General features: G+C 42.3%; 1 protein-coding gene across 6 annotated transcripts in view; it reads right to left on the bottom strand.

Annotated features, from left to right (window-relative positions):
* Positions 1-17562, bottom strand: part of ap3b1a (adaptor related protein complex 3 subunit beta 1a) — a 323977-nt gene that overhangs the window by 23310 nt on the left and 283105 nt on the right. For 3 of the 6 annotated variants that reach the window (XM_085982440.1, XM_085982449.1, XM_085982430.1), the window contains exon 25: positions 16664-16761. In XM_085982440.1, coding sequence (XP_085838566.1) covers positions 16664-16761 — 98 coding nt within the window. The other 3 variants (XR_015077649.1, XM_085982458.1, XM_085982466.1) reach the window with 3 other exon arrangements.

Raw genomic sequence — 17562 nt, 5'->3', positions numbered from 1 at the left:
AAATAGGATTTTTATTTCCATGTGAGAGTTATGATGCATCTCATGAGTGGAAATAAAAATCCACATTTCACTGCTCGCCATATATTCCATTTTAAATACTTGTATGATCTTATAACAAATCTTTTTAATATACATTAAGTTAGTTTTAATGAGGACTATTACAAGCATGGATGTAAGCTTCAATTTTTCCTATTAGGATATGGTGCGACCTCACATCTTGCAGCAGAAGTATCCAGCTGCCATCTTGAAAAGCTCTGAAGTGTTAATTTTGTACTAATTTTACAGGGTATTCTGGCCCAGATACTACATGTTCCACCAAGAAATTATGAAGCTGCAATAAATTATTTGAGCCGAGTCTATAAAGCACAAAACTTCAAATATGGACAATGGTGCTCCATACAGATGTAACTGTGTTCAAGGGGCTTTACAGTAGAAAAGCAGTTGGACGTACTGTCAAATGGCAAAACTGTATCAGGATTATTTCCACAGTTGCAAGACCACGAATGTTATGAATCTACTGACATTACTTTGATAGAAAAGTATTGAGCACAACAACAATTATGGATATGCTATTATTTTTAACTATTGCTGTATTGCACCAGCACTTTGAAAAAGAAAATATAGGGCTCTATGAACAGTTAGAGAAGAGAGCAGTGGTTGAATAAAGAGAGTATTTTATAGCGAACAGGTTATTCGCCTAACAAATATCCAATATACACATACAGAATGGTGGGAGAGTCCGGTCTTGACCAACAATAAATCACAACAGCTGCAAAGCATAATTATATATTTTTTTAAATTGCACGTACCACATGCTTTTGTCTATTTATAGCCATGATTGACAAGGTGATGTAGCCTAGTAAACCATTGCTCCCCGACACACAAGCACTGGAAACTGGCAAGTCTTTAGCATTTAAAAAAAAGTACTTCTCACTTGCAGCATATTATTGTTGAGACTGGCTACCCTGTACCATATATGCATGTTATTTAAGTGGCTTTTGGAAACAAGCACTCCATTTATCCTAAACCATCTAAGAACTCAAAATCCTGCAACAATGATTCAGACGACCAACTTCAGTATAACTGCTTTGAGATAAAGGGCGTACTTTTATCGACCCAAAAAGTTAACAGTGGATAAGAGAAAGCAAAATATATCATCTGCATTCTTTCCCACTGCAAATAGCGATCATTTAAAATAAAGCTTGAAGTCTAATTTACATTGGAATTAAAGTATTATATACATGGTTGTTTTTAATGAATGTTGAAGGTAGGAAGAAAAATATTTCCTTCAAAATAATGTCCCAAACACGTCAAAAATTGTCACCTTAACAGACCATAAATGTTAACATTTCACATGTAGTTAAAAAAAAAACCCACAAGGTTTATAAGTACTTTCAACCAGACAGATAAAGAACAGTTCACTAGTTGCAGGCAAACTTGGCACATGGTAGTTACAAAGCTCTGTACTCACTCATGATTTAAACCACCTCCATCAAGCTCTATTCAACAGCAAATGCTGAATAAATTAATGTAACCATGTTTATGTTAAAAGCCTGCTCCCTCAGCATGTAATTAAAGGAAATGTTGCACAAAGCCTGTACTTTTGTCAACCTCCTGTAAATGGAAAGATGGATAGCACTCAGACAAGTGAATGCAATGCTTCATATTTAACCTTAACGCTCTTGTCATTAATGGTTTGCCTAACTTGTTCGTTAAAAGACAAGGTACTGCTCCATTGAAGTAAAATTAAAAATCAACTATACCATGCTTTTCAGAACAGAAGATTCATTATCTTCAGCTAATGTATTGGCATAAAACACAGTAACATCCTATCAAGTGAGGCGCACATTCAATCTGCCTTTTACTCGTGCTGGTTTATTGTTATAGGCAATTTGTACCACTCAGCATGACAGTGTAAACTGAATCAAGATTAATTTACATGCAAAAGAACACTTAGAGAAGCAGCATGGTAAGCAAATGTATTGTCTTGATTGCTGAGGTGGAAAAGAACCTGGAAAGAAAAGTGTGCTATAATTAAGGAGCATCAAATGTGACTGCTTTAAGGTAGCCTGGTGCTGTAAAGGGTAAGTTTATGTTGGCTTATTTCTGCCACAGCATCCTTTCCTGCACAATGTCAGCCTCAATGGTGGAATTCTCCATACAGATTAACATACATTACATGCATTACAGCAATTGTGGTGGAAAACTAAGTCTAGGCCTTCACTTACAAGACACCCAATACCTACTGATGTTACAGTAGAAGATTCTGAAGAAAGCTTTAAATATTATGCTTTGGTGTGTAAAAAGTCCATATATGACCCAGTACAAAAAATGATTAATCCACAAAGTTCAAATAAAAATTCTTCTTAGGCAGTCGCAGGTGACTGATTAGTCCAATGCGGGACCTACAGTCTCTGTCACAGGTGGGGCAAACAGTGGTTGAAGAGGCGGGTGGGTGGGGTGCTTGGGTTGACGTGCGCTCCTTGCGCTGCCTGCGCTTGGCTTCCGCTTGCTCCCGGCGAAGAGACCCGAGGTGTTCGTCGCCTTCCCGGATGCTTCTCCTCCACTTTGTGCGGTCTTGGGCCAGGGATTCCCAGGTGTCAGTGGGGATGTTACACTTCTTCAAGGAGGCTTTGAGGGTGTCCTTGAAGCGTTTCCTCTGCCCACCTGGGGCTCTCTTGCCGTGCCGGAGCTCCGAGTAAAGCGCTTGTTTTGGGAGTCTCGTATCGGGCATGCGGACAACGTGACCCGTCCATCGGAGCGGATTGAGCGTGGTCAGAGCTTCGATGCTGGCCTGAGCAAGAACACTGACGTTGGTGCGCCTATCCTGCCAATGGATTTGCAGGATCTTGCGGAGGCAGCGTTGGTGGTACCTCTCCAGTGCTTTGAGATGCCTGCTGTACATGGTCCATGTCTCTGAGGCATACAGCAGGGCAAGTATCACTGCTGCCCTGTAGACCATGAGCTTAGTGCCGGGTTTGAGGTCCTGGTCTTCAAACACTCTCTTCCTCAGGCGACCAAAGGCTGCACTGGCACACTGAAGGTGGTGTATAAAAATACCACACTTTTAGTCATTATATACAAAAGGAGAACATACATTTTAAGATCAGAAATGGCTGGCTGCCACAACCAGCCCCAAGTGAGACCAGCCCCATTTACCCACCTGCTCACCATAAATAGAAACCATTTTAAAATGGAATCAATACTTAATATTATTGGGAGGAAGTTCTGAGAAGTACAGAACAGCTGAGTAATGAAGTCATCTACATGTAGACATAACTAAATGGTTACATTTATTCTTGATAACTTTTAGGCTACATTGGCTATGCCAAAAGGAAATTAACCTTATACCAATTAAATTAAGTAAATATAAAAGCTGTTTCGCGTAACCTGCTAAAATTAACACTGGTATAAATTTAAGCTGCTTTACAGGATTGTCTCAGCCTTTAACTTCCTACAAGTGGTGCTCCTCAAAATTGCTCCAGCCCACCAGTATCTTAAAAACTTGAGTGGCAGGTAGCATAAAATTCTGTTTTATCAAGGGATGTAAGGTAGCTTATATTAAAAACAGGTGAAGTAGAAATTGGCAATGAAAACAGAAAATGCTGGAAATACTCAGGTCAGGCAGCATCTGTGGAGAGTGAGAGAGTTAACGTTTCAGGTCGATGACCTTTCGTCAGAACTGGTAAAGATTAGAGATGTTACAGATTTTAAGCAAGTACAGAGGCAGGGAAAGGGCTGAGGGGCAGGAGAAAAAAAGAAAAAAGGGAGGGTCTGTGATAGGCAGGAGTGATTAAATGACAAAAGCGATGATGGTGCAAGGCAAAAGCGGGTGGCAATGTCTGAAAAAATGGGAGCAGTGGTTAGGATCTGAAATTGTTGAACTTGATGTCGAGTCCAGAAGGCTGTAAAGTGCCAAATCGAAAGATGAGGTGCTGGTCACCGAGCTTCTGCTGAGCTTCATTGGAACAGTGTATGAGGGCAAGGTCAGAGTGGGAGGGAGAATTAAAATGGCAAGCGACCTGAAGCTTAGGGTCACGCTTGCGGACTGAACAGAGGTGTTCAGCAATGCGGTCACCCAATCTGCAATGCAGGAGACCGCATCGTGAGCAGTGAATACAGTAGTAAATTGAAAGTAGTACAAGTAAATTGCTGTTTCACCTGGAAGGAGTGTTTGGAGCCCTGGATGGTGGGAAGGAAAGTGAATGGGCAGGTGTTGCATTTCCTGCACTTGCATGGGGAGGTGCTATGGGAAGAGGAGGGGGTGCTGGCAGAGTGGACCAGTCTGTCGGAGGGAACTCTCTCTTCGGAATGCTGAAAGGGGAGGGGGAAGATGTGTTTGGTGGTGGCATCGCACTGGGGGTGACGGAAGATGATCCGTTAAATCTGGAGGCTGATGGAGTGGAAGATGAGGACAAGGGGAACCCTATCGTGGTTCTGGGAGACATGGGAACGGGTGAGGGCAGAAGTGCAAGAAATGGGATGGACACAGTCGAGGGCCCCGTCAACCATGGTGGAGGGGAATACTTGAGGAAAAAGGAAGACATATCAGAAGCACAGGTGTGGAAGGTGGCATCATCAGAACAGTTGTGACGGAGACAGAGAAACTGGGAGAATGGAATAGAGCAGACTCACTGGCAGCAGCAGCGAGAGCGGCCCTGGGTGGAGAATGAGCGTGGAGACCTAGGATTTAAGGAGCAGGGAGAGAAGTAAAAAGTAATCGAAGTGTGACATCACCAGAAAGCAGGTAAGTGATTGGTTGGTTAGTATTTCTTTCTTTCTCGCTTTTTTCCAAACTTAATTTTTGTGGTTTATAGTTTCTAGGGTCTCTGTTGTGCAGTGGGGAGTTCTAGTAAACAAGGGCCCTTGAGTATATCATTTAATTTGTAGTGTAATTAGTGGTATTGATTTGATTTAATTTAATTTAAATTAATTAAAGGGTAAGTCATGGCAGCACAGCTCGGCCCGTGGCATGCTCCTCCTGCACTACGTGGGAAATCAGGGACACTTCCTGTGTCCCTGACGATCATGTGTGCGGGAATTGTATACAGCGGCAGCTATGGCAGACCGCATTGCGGCACTGGAGCTGCAAATGGATACATACTGGAGCATTCACGATGCTGAGGACATCGTGGATAGCACGTTTAGGAAGTTGGTCACACCGCAGGCAAAGGCTGCACAGGCAGGAAGGGAATGGGTGACCGCCAGGCAGAGTAGTAGGCGCAGGCAGGGGTCCCCTGTGGCCATCCTCCTCTTAAACAGATATACTGCTTTGGATATTGTTGGGGGAGATGGCTTATCAGGGGAAGGCAGCAGTAGCCAACTTCCTGGCACCATGGGTGGTTCTGCTGCACAGGACGGGAGGAAAAAGAGCAGGAGAGCTATAGTGATAGGAGATTCTATTGCAAGGGGAATAGATAGGTGTTTCTACGACCGCAAACAAGACTCCAGGATGGTATGTTGCCTCCCTGGCGCAAGGGTCAAGTATGTCTTGGAGCAGCTGCAGGGTTTTCTGGAGGGGGTGAACAGCCAGCTGTCGTGGTGCATATAGGTATCAACGATATAGGTAAAAAATGGGATGAGGTCCTAAAAGCTGAATATAGGGAGTTTGGAGGTAAATTAAAAAATAGGACCTCAAAGGTTGTAATCTCAGGATTGCTACCAGTACCATGTACTAGTCAGAGTAGAAATAGAAGGATATTTCAGATGAATACGTGGCTAGAGGAACGGTGCAAGGGGGAGGGATTCAAATTCCTAGGATATTGGAACCGGTTCTAGGGGAGGTGGGACCAGTACAAACTGGACGGTTTGCACCTGGGCAGGACCGAGACCGATGTCCTAGGTGTGATTGCTGGTGCTGTTGGGGAGGGTTTAAACTAAAATGGCAGGGGGTTGGGAACCTGTGCAGCGAGACAGAAGAAAGGGAAGCAAGGATAGAAGCAAAAGACAGGAAGGAGAAAAGCAAAAATGGAAGGCAGAGCTCAAGTGTGTAAATCAAACATGGCCACAGTAAATAATAATTCTAAAAGGACTAAGTGTTAAAAAAACAAGCCTGAAGGCTGTGTGTCTTAATGCGAGGAGCATTCGTAATAAGGTGGATGAATTAGCTGCGCAAATAGATGTAAACGGATATGATATAATTGGGATTATGGAGACATGGCTCCAGGGTGACCAAGGTTGGGAATTCAACATCCAGGGGTATTCAATATTCAGGAAGGACAGGCAAAAAGGAAACGGAGGTGGGGTAGCATTGCTGGTTAAAGAGGAGATTAACACAATAGTAAGGAAGGATATTAGCTCTGATGATGTGGAATCTGTACGGGTAGAGCTGAGAAATACCGAGGAGCAGAAAACATTAGTGGGAGTTGTATACAGACACCCAACGGTAATGCTGATGTTGGGGATGGCATTAAACAGGAAATTAGAGACATGTGCAATAAAGGCACAGCAGCTATCATGGGTGACTTTAATCTACATATAGATTGGGCTAACCAAATTAGTAACAATGCTGTGGAGGAGGAATTCCTAGAGTGTATACGGGATGGTTTCCTAGACCAATATGTTGAGGAACCAACTAGAGATCAGGCTATCTTAGTCTGGATATTATGTAATGAAAGGATTGATTAGCAATCTTGTTGTGCGAGGCCCCTTGGGGAGGAGCGATCATAATATGATGGAATACTTCATTTAGATGGAGAGTGAAGTAGTTGACTCAGAGACTAGAGTCCTGAATTTAAATAAAAGAACCTACGATGGTATGAGGCACGCATTGGCTAGGATGGATTGGAGAATGTTACTTAAAGGGTTGACGGTGGATAGGCAATGGCAAACATTTAAAGATCGCATGGATGAACTACAGAATTTGTTCATCCCTGTCTGGCATAAAAATAAAACAAAAAAGGTGGCGCCACCGTGGCTAACAAGGGAAATTAGGGATAGCATAAGATCCAAGGAGAGGACATATAAATTGGCCAGAAAAAGCAGTAAACCTGAGGATTGGGAGCAGTTTAGGATTCAGCAAAGGAGGACAAAATTAAGAGGGGGAAAAGAGAGCACGAGAGTAAGCTTGCAGGGAACATAAAAAACTGACTGTAAAAGCATCTATAGATATGTGAAGAGAAAAAGATTGGTGAAGTCAAGTGTAGGTCCCTTGCAGTCAGAATCAGGGAAATTTATAATGGGGAACAAAGAAATGGCTGACCAATTAAATACATACTTTGGTTCTGTCTTCACAAAGGAGGACACAAATAACCTCCTAGAGATGTCAGGGAACATAGGGTCTGATGAGAGGGAGGAACTGAATGAAATCAGTATTTGTAGGGAAATGGTGTTAGGGAAATTGACAGGATTGAAGGCCAATAAATCCCCAGGGCCTGATAATCTACATCCTAGGGTACTTAAGGAAGTGGCCCTAGAGATAGTAGATGCATTGCGGTCATCTTCCAAAATTCTATAGACTCTGGAACAGTTCCCATGGATTGGAGGGTAGCTAATGTAACCCCAAATCGTGCTTGACTAATCTACTGGAATTTTTTGAGGATGTAACTGGGTAATAGATAAGGGAGAACCAGTGGATGTGGTATATTTGGGCTTGCAGGAGGCTTTTGATAAGGTCCCGCATAAGAGATTAGCATGTAAAGTTAAAGCACATGGGCTTGGGGGGTAAGGTACTGACTTGGATAGAGAACTGGTTGGCAGACAGGAAACAAAGAGTTGGAATAAACGGGTCTTTTTCCGAGTGGCAGGCAATGGCTAGTGGGGTATCGCAGGGATCGGTGCTAGGACCCCAGCTATTCACAATATATATTAATGATCTAGATGAGGGAACTAGATGTGATATCTCCAAGTTTGCAGGCGACACAAAGCTGGGTGGGTGTGTGTGCTGTGAGGAGGATGCTGAGAAACTCCAGTATGATTTGGACAGGTTGGGTGATTATACTACATCTGCCATGCTTCTGCTCAATGTGGATAAATGCGAGGTTATCCACTTTGGTGGCAAAAACAGGAAGGCAGATTATTATCTGAATGGCAATAGATTGGGAGAAGGGGAAGTGCAACGAGACCTGGGTGTCCTTGTGCACCAGTCGCTGAAGGTAAGCATGCAGGTGCAGCAGGCGGTTAAGAAGGCAAATGGTATGTTGGCCTTCATAGCGAGAGGATTCGAGTACAGGAGCAAGGATGTCTTGCGGCAGTTGTACAGGGCCTTGGTGAGATCACACCTCGAGTATTGTTTGCAGGTTTGGTCACCTTATCTGAGGAAGGATGTTCTTGCCATGGAGGGAGTGCAGCGAAGATTCACCAGACTGATACCCGAGATGGCAGGAATGACGTATGAGGAGATTGGGTCGATTGGGCTTATATTCGCTGGAGTTTAGAAGAATGAGAGGCTATCTCATTGAAACTTATAAAATTCTAACTGGACTAGACAGACTAGATGCAGGAAGGATGTTCCTGATGGCAGGGGAGTCCAGAACCAGGGGTCACAGTCTAAAGATAAGGGGTAAGCCATTTAGGACAGAGATTAGGAGGAATTTCTTCACCCAGAGAGTGGTGAACCTGTGGAATTCTCTACCACAAAAGGCAGTTGAAGCCAATTCATTAAATATATTCAAGAAGGAGTTAGATATATTTCTTAAGGCTAAAAGGATCAAGGGATATGGGGAGAAGGCAGGGACAGGGTACTGAATTTAGATGATCAGCCATGATCTCATTAAATGGCAGAGCAGGCTCGAGGGGCCGAATGGCCTACTCCTGCTCCTATCTTCTATGTTTCCAGGAAGTGGGGTGGGAGGAAGTAGAAATTGGCTTAAATAAGGCTTTAAAGATTATATACAGTGAATTACTCTTTGTTAGGATCAGCCATCAATGTACTATTAAACACATTGTTTAGCTAAAGTAACGTGCATAAGTTGTGAGTTGCAGAATGATATACCTATCAATTCATCCAATGAAAAGCGACGAGTTAAGAAAGTAACTATAGGTTTTTATTGGCTAAATAACAGAGCCCACCCTCGTGGGTGATCGGATCCAACAAGGAGGAATACCAGCCAGTCGACCACCTTTATACCTGGGCAGGTAGGTGGAGCCATGGGCGGAGTCAGCAGTGGTCAGCCCAGGTATAACAGCGTGACAAGAGGCGACCTCGTATAGTGATACAACAGTGTGAACAGTGATAACCATAGAGTAACGATATAACAGTGATAACTATAGTGTAACGATAGTGAACGACAAAAGTGGTTTACCACACAGAATAGGAAGGTTTATTTGGAAAACCTAAAATTGAACCCTGGTTGATAGCTCGCCACTAACTTCTTTCACCTTCACCGAAGCGTACGAGCACATGGGCCTTACACTAAACATCTGTAAGTCAAAGGTCCTCTACCAACCTGCCCCCGCCACACAGTACTGCCCCCCGATTATCAAAATCCACGACAAGGCCTTGGACAACGTGGACCACTTTCTATACCTCGGGAGCCTACTGTCAACAAGGGCAGACGTCGATGACAAAGTCCAACACCGCCTTCAGTGTGCCAGTGCAGCCTTCGGTCGCCTGAGGAAGAGTGTGTTTGAAGACCAGGACCTCAAACCCAGCACCAAGCTCATGGTCTACATAGCAGCAGTGATACCCACCCTGCTGTATGCCTCAGAGACATGGACCATGTACAGCAGGCACCTCAAAGCACTGGAGAGGTACCACCAATGCTGCCTCCGCAAGATCCTGCAGATCCATTGGCAGGATAAATGCACCAACGTCCCTGTTCTCGCTCAGGCTAACATCCCCAGCATCGAAGCTTTGACCACGCTCGATCAGCTCCGATGGATGGGTCACATCGTCCGCATGCCCGATATGAGACTCCCAAAACAAGCGCTCTACTCGGAGCTCTGACACGGCAAGAGAGCCCCAGGTGGGCAGAGGAAACGCTTCAAGGACACCTTCAAAGCCTCCTTGAAAATGTGCAACATCCCCACCGTCACCTGGGAATCCCTGGCCCAAGACCGCACAAAGTGGAGGAGAAGCATCCGGGAAGGCGCCGAACACAGAGTCTCTTCGCCGGGAGCAAGTGGAAACCAAGCGCAAACAGCGCACGTCAACCCAAGCACCCCACCCACCCGCCCCTTCAACCACCGTCTGCCCCACCTGTGACAGAGACAGTAGGTCCTGCATTGGACTCATCAGTCACCCGAGAACTCATTTTTAATGTGGAAACAAGTCATCTTCGGTTCCGAGGGGCTGCCTAAGAACTTCTTTCAACAACTACAAATGAAACATATGAATCCACCCCAATGTTCATTTCCCCAGGCTCCTATTAAGAATAACCTATCATTGAACAGTTTCCAAGGCATCTCATGTGATAGTTGCTGACGGACTGCTGTAGAACCTCCATTCAGGTTGCCCAGTTTTTTATATTTGGTCCCCACAATTGATTCTATTGCTTGCAGCCATATTTTCATTTGAAGCAGGAATCTTCTAAACCATTTTCAAGCAGCCCAGTGCTTTGATACATACCAAATGATCTTCTAAATTAATGGATCCTGCAGAGCACCAGTGAATGCTTACCACCGATAGCACCTGGCAACACATTAACATAACAATCCTATGAAATTATCCACAACACTCTATGGTTGCTACAGCTTGACATTAAAGGCCAAAATGTAACCCATACTGCCCAAGCAATAAATCATTCACAGGCACCTCCACCCACCAGCTATCGGTGTCTGACTGTTAGAGTCTAATGGAAAGACCCACTGTGCTCAGTGTCTCTGAGCCCCTGCCAAGGCAAACACCAGGCAACACAACTACCACCAAGTATACTCCTTAGAGTGCACCAAAGAGTGCATCTAATCCTTGCACTTGCAAGAGGATCCATGCTGATCCGGCCAATTTCTAACATAGACATAGTAGTCCAGAGTGCTGCTCACCAGGCTCTATCTTTTTTAATTGAAAAAATATTCAAACGGAGGTGTGAATAGTGGGAAGTGTTGGGCAGCAGGATTATTTTAGCTGGCCTGCAGTTAAGTCTACCTGCCTAATTCATATTTCAGTAACACACACACAAATCCCAGTATTGTAAATGACTTTCAGCTTATCCATAATTACAATACATGCCAAGATATCCTTTGATTACCTTATGAATGAGAAAGGACATTTTTACAGATTTTTAAGTATTCCATAAAAAAGTATGCAATATGAAAGTGTGTACTACAGAACAGCTGATCAAGTTGTTGTGATTTTCATGTACTAGATTTACTAAGTCCACCTAATTTAGAACTACTGAAAATTACAATTTTTGGCCTCGGTGTTACGACTTTCCTCATTTACCTGAAACAAATGGAGAAAATCCACTGAAGCCGCAAGTGAATCTTGATAAACATAACTAATTTGCCAATAAATGTTATGGTTGGTTCAGGATGTCTAAATGTGTAATGAAAGAGAATGAGAATGGTAAACTGGAATATCCTGTTTCGACCCAGTATGTATTTATTCAGACACAGTAACCCTTTATACTATGACATTTTAGTACATATCTATTCCTACTGAGTGGTGGCAGTCTTTTATAATTAATTAGACAGTACACAAATAGGATCAGGACACAGAAGTACTAACAATGAGTGAAACAATTGCTAAAAGTAACCCTTCCCAAAAGCAGAAAAAAAGATCAATTTATCAGCAGCGTGCTTTGATATCTGAAATCCCGACTTACTGCTTCACAAAAAGATTGACTTCAACTCAGTGGAACTCACTGCATTAGTAATATTGCATAAAAAAACATAACTTTTGAAAAAACCTTATTCAGAGTAACCTTTCTGGTCGATTAAACATAGCACATAGCTGCCACATTTACTCACAGAAAGAATCAACAACCATAGAAGGAAAATAGCGAAAGAAAAAGGAATTTTGGCAACAACTCCATTGAGGTTCACTTGAATTCCCAGTGAGTACTTCTTCTGTGAACTGATGGTTCTGTTTGACTAATCAGGAAAGTGGCTCACTTACAACAAAAGCAAACAAAATGTAACCAAAATCTCAGTGCACAGGAAAAGAACACAAACAGAAAAAGCAATCTGCAGCAGCAACATTTTCCTGCATTTGTAAAGCAGTAAAAAAATAAAACAATAGATAGTGGTGGAGAGCAGACTCTACAGCCAGGCATGCACTCACCTGTCATTGCAGAAGTAGTGGAAAGCACAGAGACAAGCTTTTGTCAGCAGCAGAATAAGAACAGCAAGAAAGGCAATATTAGTAAGACGGTCGGTTAGATATTCCATATCCTTTTCCTAACAGGCGTCTTTAATTTCATATTTCGAAACCTTTGCATATCAACACGTTATTAATGCTCTAATAGGAAGTGAATGAAGGTGAAAGCACAACCAACCGTCAGAATTTAATGTAAACACATACTGTAAATGGTAGAAAACATGCATCGTCTGCAGTTTAACCAACATTAAGCAAATTTTTGAACACTTATTTCCAAATGCAGCTCTCTCCTGGTGTTTGTTGGAGGAAATGGACGATACTTCCAAAATTTAGATACAATTTGTTTTAACTGTGTGAGAATCACAGTGGGATTTCTGCATGAAAATAAATCAAAGCAATGGACTTACAGCTTTTCTGCACAAGCTCTTTTAAAAGGTTGCAGAATGGCCTGAAAACTAGTGATTTGGTAACTGAATTCATCAAAGAAGCCAAATAAATCCAGTTTCCCTCTCCATTTTGTCCTCCATTATCCCTCTGCATTCATATTGCCTTACACTCAGGAGGGTCCAGCAGGCAGGCATTTTTGTGAATGTAGTTAATGTTGCTCTTTGGTTGAAACTGGCCAATTTGGCCTCTAGGGAAAACTTACAAAGCCTCGATGATCAGTTGGACGGATTGAATCTGTCTCTCTTAGGAAAAAGACCTTCTGGAATTTCAGCTGTCAGGCCAACTTACCCATGTGAATTTAGCCATTCAAAATTGATATGCACCCTTCCTCTCACCCCCATCAACTGGATCACAATGAACTGGAACTTAAGCTCATCCAAAAAGAACATGAAAACAAATGGGTGTATGAAACGTGGTCCTCATTGCATTAAAACATATACCTGTATAGTATTAGCAAGTTAATGGTCCCGCAATGATAGATGCATCAAATGATCCTCCATCACAAATGACACAATTTAACAAATTGACACAAGATTTTTCAGATAAGGAAACATTTATTTTCTTACAACTCTCAAATTCTACTTATTAATTCTCTAAAACTTGGACAAAAGAATAGTCAACAGAAAAAAAAAATCCAGAAATCGAGAACTTAAGATATTTGCATTTTCACCCCAGGTCAAGAAAAGGCCATCAGGCCCATACGTGTTTGCCCCACTTCTTACTGTACTCATTCCCACATCCTTCCTCTCCCACCGCCTCAAAAAGGCAAAAAGAGAGTGACCAGCAGCCAATTTATGAAACCCGTCAAAAATTCCTCTTCAGCAATCAGGCAAACTCCAGGACACTTCAACTCATTGGTTATTACACAAAATCTTAACTTCCCTCTGCTAGGATCATGTAAATTTTCAAAAATATGCCTAACCCTTTCTTGAACGATTGCAAGGAATCAATCCTCATTACTACCTCTTCAATGTTGTTCCACAGGTCAATCATCCACTGAGAAAAATAAAGCATCCACCCATCCAACTTCACTTTCTACATCCTCAAATTAAATGGATGGCCCCAAGTTCCATCACCTCAAAACTATCCACCGGTTTGTTATCAATACCTTTAATATTAAATACCTGATTCAGGTCCCCTCTCCAGTGAATAACCCAGGTATAAAATGTATCTCTATAGCTCAATTAACTTAGGCAGGGCTAATCTTTAAGAGTTAAAAAAAAAAAAAGTCCTCCTTGAGGTGGGGGAAACCAAAAGACTATACAGTATCCAGATGAGGTGTCAAAATGCAGTACTGAGTTATTTGAGAGCTGGACATCTGAGGAATACCTGCAAGCTCTGACTGTTGTTCCACAAGCCATATATCCTGACCATCAACATCAACACAAGTACGGCACCATATTCATTACAGGGTATAGGATTTTGTACTGCTTCACCGTATCCAGTGTTTGAAAATGACTGATAGGATATAGGATTTTGTACTGGAGTTCTACTGTAAGTAGATATTCCAAGACCCCACCCATTCGTCATCCGTAGTCAAGTCTAGAGGTAAAAAGACATGGATGAGGATACAGCACAGGAGGCCACCATTCTGCCCATTGTGCCTCTGCTGGCTCTTTGGTAGATCTACCGAATTAATCCCACGACCCTGCTCTTTCCCCATAGCCCTGTGAATTTTTGCCCCTTCAAGTATTTATCCATTTCTCTTTTGAATGTTACTACTGAATCTGTTTCCACCTCCCTTTCAGGCAGTGCATTCCAGATCACAACAATTCGCTACGTAAAAAAAAAATGTTTCCTCATGTCGCCTCTGGTTCTTTTGCTAATAATCTGTGTTCTCTGGTTACCTACCCTTGGGCCACTGGAAACAGTTTCTCCTTATTTACTCTATTCATGATTTTGAACACCTCTATCAAATCTCATCTTAACCTTCTCTGCTCTAAGGAGAACAATCCCAACTTCTCCAGTCTCTCCACATAACTGAAGTTCCTCATCCCTGGTACCATTATAGTAAATCTCCTCTTCATCCTCTTCCAAGGCCTTGCCATCCTTCCTAAAGTATGGTGCCCAGAATTGAACACAATACTCCAGCTGATGCCTAACCAGTGTTTTATGAAGGTTTAGCATAACTTTTGTTTTTGTACTCTCTTCCTCTATTAATAAAGCCATATGCTGCTTTTTTTTTAAAAAAACAGCCTTCTCAATTTGTCCTGCCACTTACAAAGATGTGTGTACAGGGTGGCCTACCTGTTCCTCCACCCCCTTTAAAATGGTACCATTTAGTTCCTACCAAAATGTATTACTTCACACTTCTCTGCATTAAATTTCATCTTCCATGTGTTTGCCCATTTTACCAATCCGTCTATGTCCTCCTGAAGTCTGTTACTATCCTCCTGACTGTTTACTATATTTGAGTTTCGTATCATCTGCAAACTTTGAAATTATTCCCTGTATACCCAAATCCAGGTCATTAATATATATCAGAAAGAGCAGTGGTTCTAATACTGACTTCCTGGGGAACACCACTGTATACCTCCCTCCAGTCTGAAAAACAACCGTTCACCACGACTCGTTGCTTTCTGTCCCTTAGCTAATTTTCTATCCATACAACCACTGTCCCATTAATCCCACGGGCTTTAATTTTGCTAACAAGTCCATTATGTGGTACTTTGTCAAATGCCTTTTGAAAGTCCATATACACAACATCCACCAACCGTCTGCTCCTTCATCAAAGAACTTGTGCAAGTTAGTCAAACACAATTTACCTTTAACAAATTTGTGCTGACTTTCATTTATTAGCCCATACTTTTCCAAATGCCAATTAATTTTGTTCCTGATTATTGTCGGCAGTGGGGAAACTTTGAGACATATTAGACTGACTGGCCTGTAGTTGCCGGGTTTATCCCTCATTTTATAAAAAAAACCAGGGTTTTAACATTTGCAATCCTCCAGTCCTCTGGCACCACCCCCATATTCAAGGAGGATTGGAAGATTGTGGTCAGAGCATCCGCAATTTCCACCCTTACTTCTCTCAGTAATCTAGGATGCATCCCATCGGACTGGGTGACTTTTCTACTTTGAGGACTGCCAACCTCAAGTACATCCTCTTTATTTTTAATCTTATCCAATATTGATACTGCCTGCTTCATTTACTGCTACATTGGCAGCATCCCCTTCCCTAGAGAAGACAGCTGCAAAGTTCTCATTTAGTAGCTCAGCCATGCCATCTGCCTCCACAAGATGATCTTTTTGGGCCCTAAATCGGTCCCACCCTTCCTTTAACTACCGTTTTACTATTGCGTGTTTATAAAAGACTTTTGGGTTCCCTTTTATGTTAGCCACTAATCAATCTCTCTTCCCCCCACCCCCCCTTCAAACTTAAAAAAAAAAAAATCTCCTCTATACTTTCTATAATGCAGCTTTGTTAATATTTTGGGTGTGGGCGAGGTGAGTTAATGTTTCGGGTATGCACCCTTCTTTGTCAGAACTACACTTGAAACATTAATTCATCGGTTTTCTCCAAGGATCTGCCTGGCCTGCTCAGTGTTTCCAGCATTTTTGGTTTGTTTCAAATTTGCAGCATCTGCAGATTTTTGCTTTTTGTTTACACAAATTTTTTTTTTTTTCCTCTTAAATTACATTCCCTCCTCCCCTTACTGGAAATACGCAAGGCTTGAGAAGTCTGAATTTTTTGCTTTCTCTCAGCACTGGTAGAGGTGGCACACTTTAAAGTCATTCGTGTCAAAATATTGTAGCAAAAGGACCATCGTTTGGTGGCACCTGAATTTACTGAGTAAGGATTTCAATGTAGGGAATATGCGAGTTGAATTGGGGAGGTAACTCGAATTAATACTTGGTTCTCTCGCTGAATTACTCGGAACAGACGTGCACCAGTAAACATCATTCTGCAAGGGAGGAGGATGTATTAAAAAAAAAAATAGAAATTATGTTTATTGCAAGCTTCTTAAAGAAGCGATCAATCTAGCTTGAGTGCATACAAAGAATCAGCTCACTCCTTACCTTGCTCGTTCCTGAAATCCTTTTCCGATGTGGTGACCGGCAGAAGCAGCTCTCCCACTGGAGGCTGGACACTGACACTGAAATGATCATTGTATGTGCTGCAAAATATTAAAAATTTAAAGGCTCATGAATCAAATTTAACATCTGCAGTATATACATACACAGGATTACATAGGATATACAGCACAGAAACAGGCCATTCGGCCCAACCAGTCCATGCCGGCATTTATGCTCCACTCGAGCCTCCTCCAGTCTTTCCTCATCTAAATCCATCAGCATAACGCTCTATTCCCTTCTCCCTCATACGTTTGTCCAGCCTCCTCTTAAATGCATCTATACTATTCGCTTCAACCACTCTGATGGAGAGTTCCACATTCTCACCACTCTTTGGGTAAAGAAGTTTCTTCTGAATTCCCTATTGGATTTCTTGGTGACTATCTTATATTGATTGCCTCTAGTTATGCTCTACCCCACAAGTGGAAACATTCTCTCTGTATCCACTCTATCAAAACCTTTCATAATTTTAAAGACCTCTATTAGGTCACCCTTTTTTCAAGAGAAAAGAGACCCAGCCTGTTCATCCTTTCCTGATATGTTTACCCTCACATTTCTGGCATCATCCTTGTAATAATAATAATCAACTTTGTCATTGTTAGTGCACAAGTGCAGTACAACGAAATGTAAGCTTGCGGCTCCAGAGAGTGTACATTTAGATTAAGACATTTAAACATTCAACATTCATTTGGCTTTTAATACATTAACATAAACATAACCATAATAAAGTGCATTGGCAGATGTGCAGGCTTGAGTTTATTTGTGGAGTTCAGTAGGATGACAGCCCTGGGAAAGAAGCTGTTCCTAAATCTGGTCGTACGGGTGCGAATGCATCTGTAGCGTCT

This window comes from Somniosus microcephalus, chromosome 1, assembly GCF_052327205.1.
Source record: "Somniosus microcephalus isolate GS21.2 chromosome 1, FLI_Smic_1.0, whole genome shotgun sequence".
NCBI classification, from domain to species: domain Eukaryota; kingdom Metazoa; phylum Chordata; class Chondrichthyes; order Squaliformes; family Somniosidae; genus Somniosus; species Somniosus microcephalus.
This window is presented reverse-complemented; position numbering and strand designations above follow the sequence as displayed.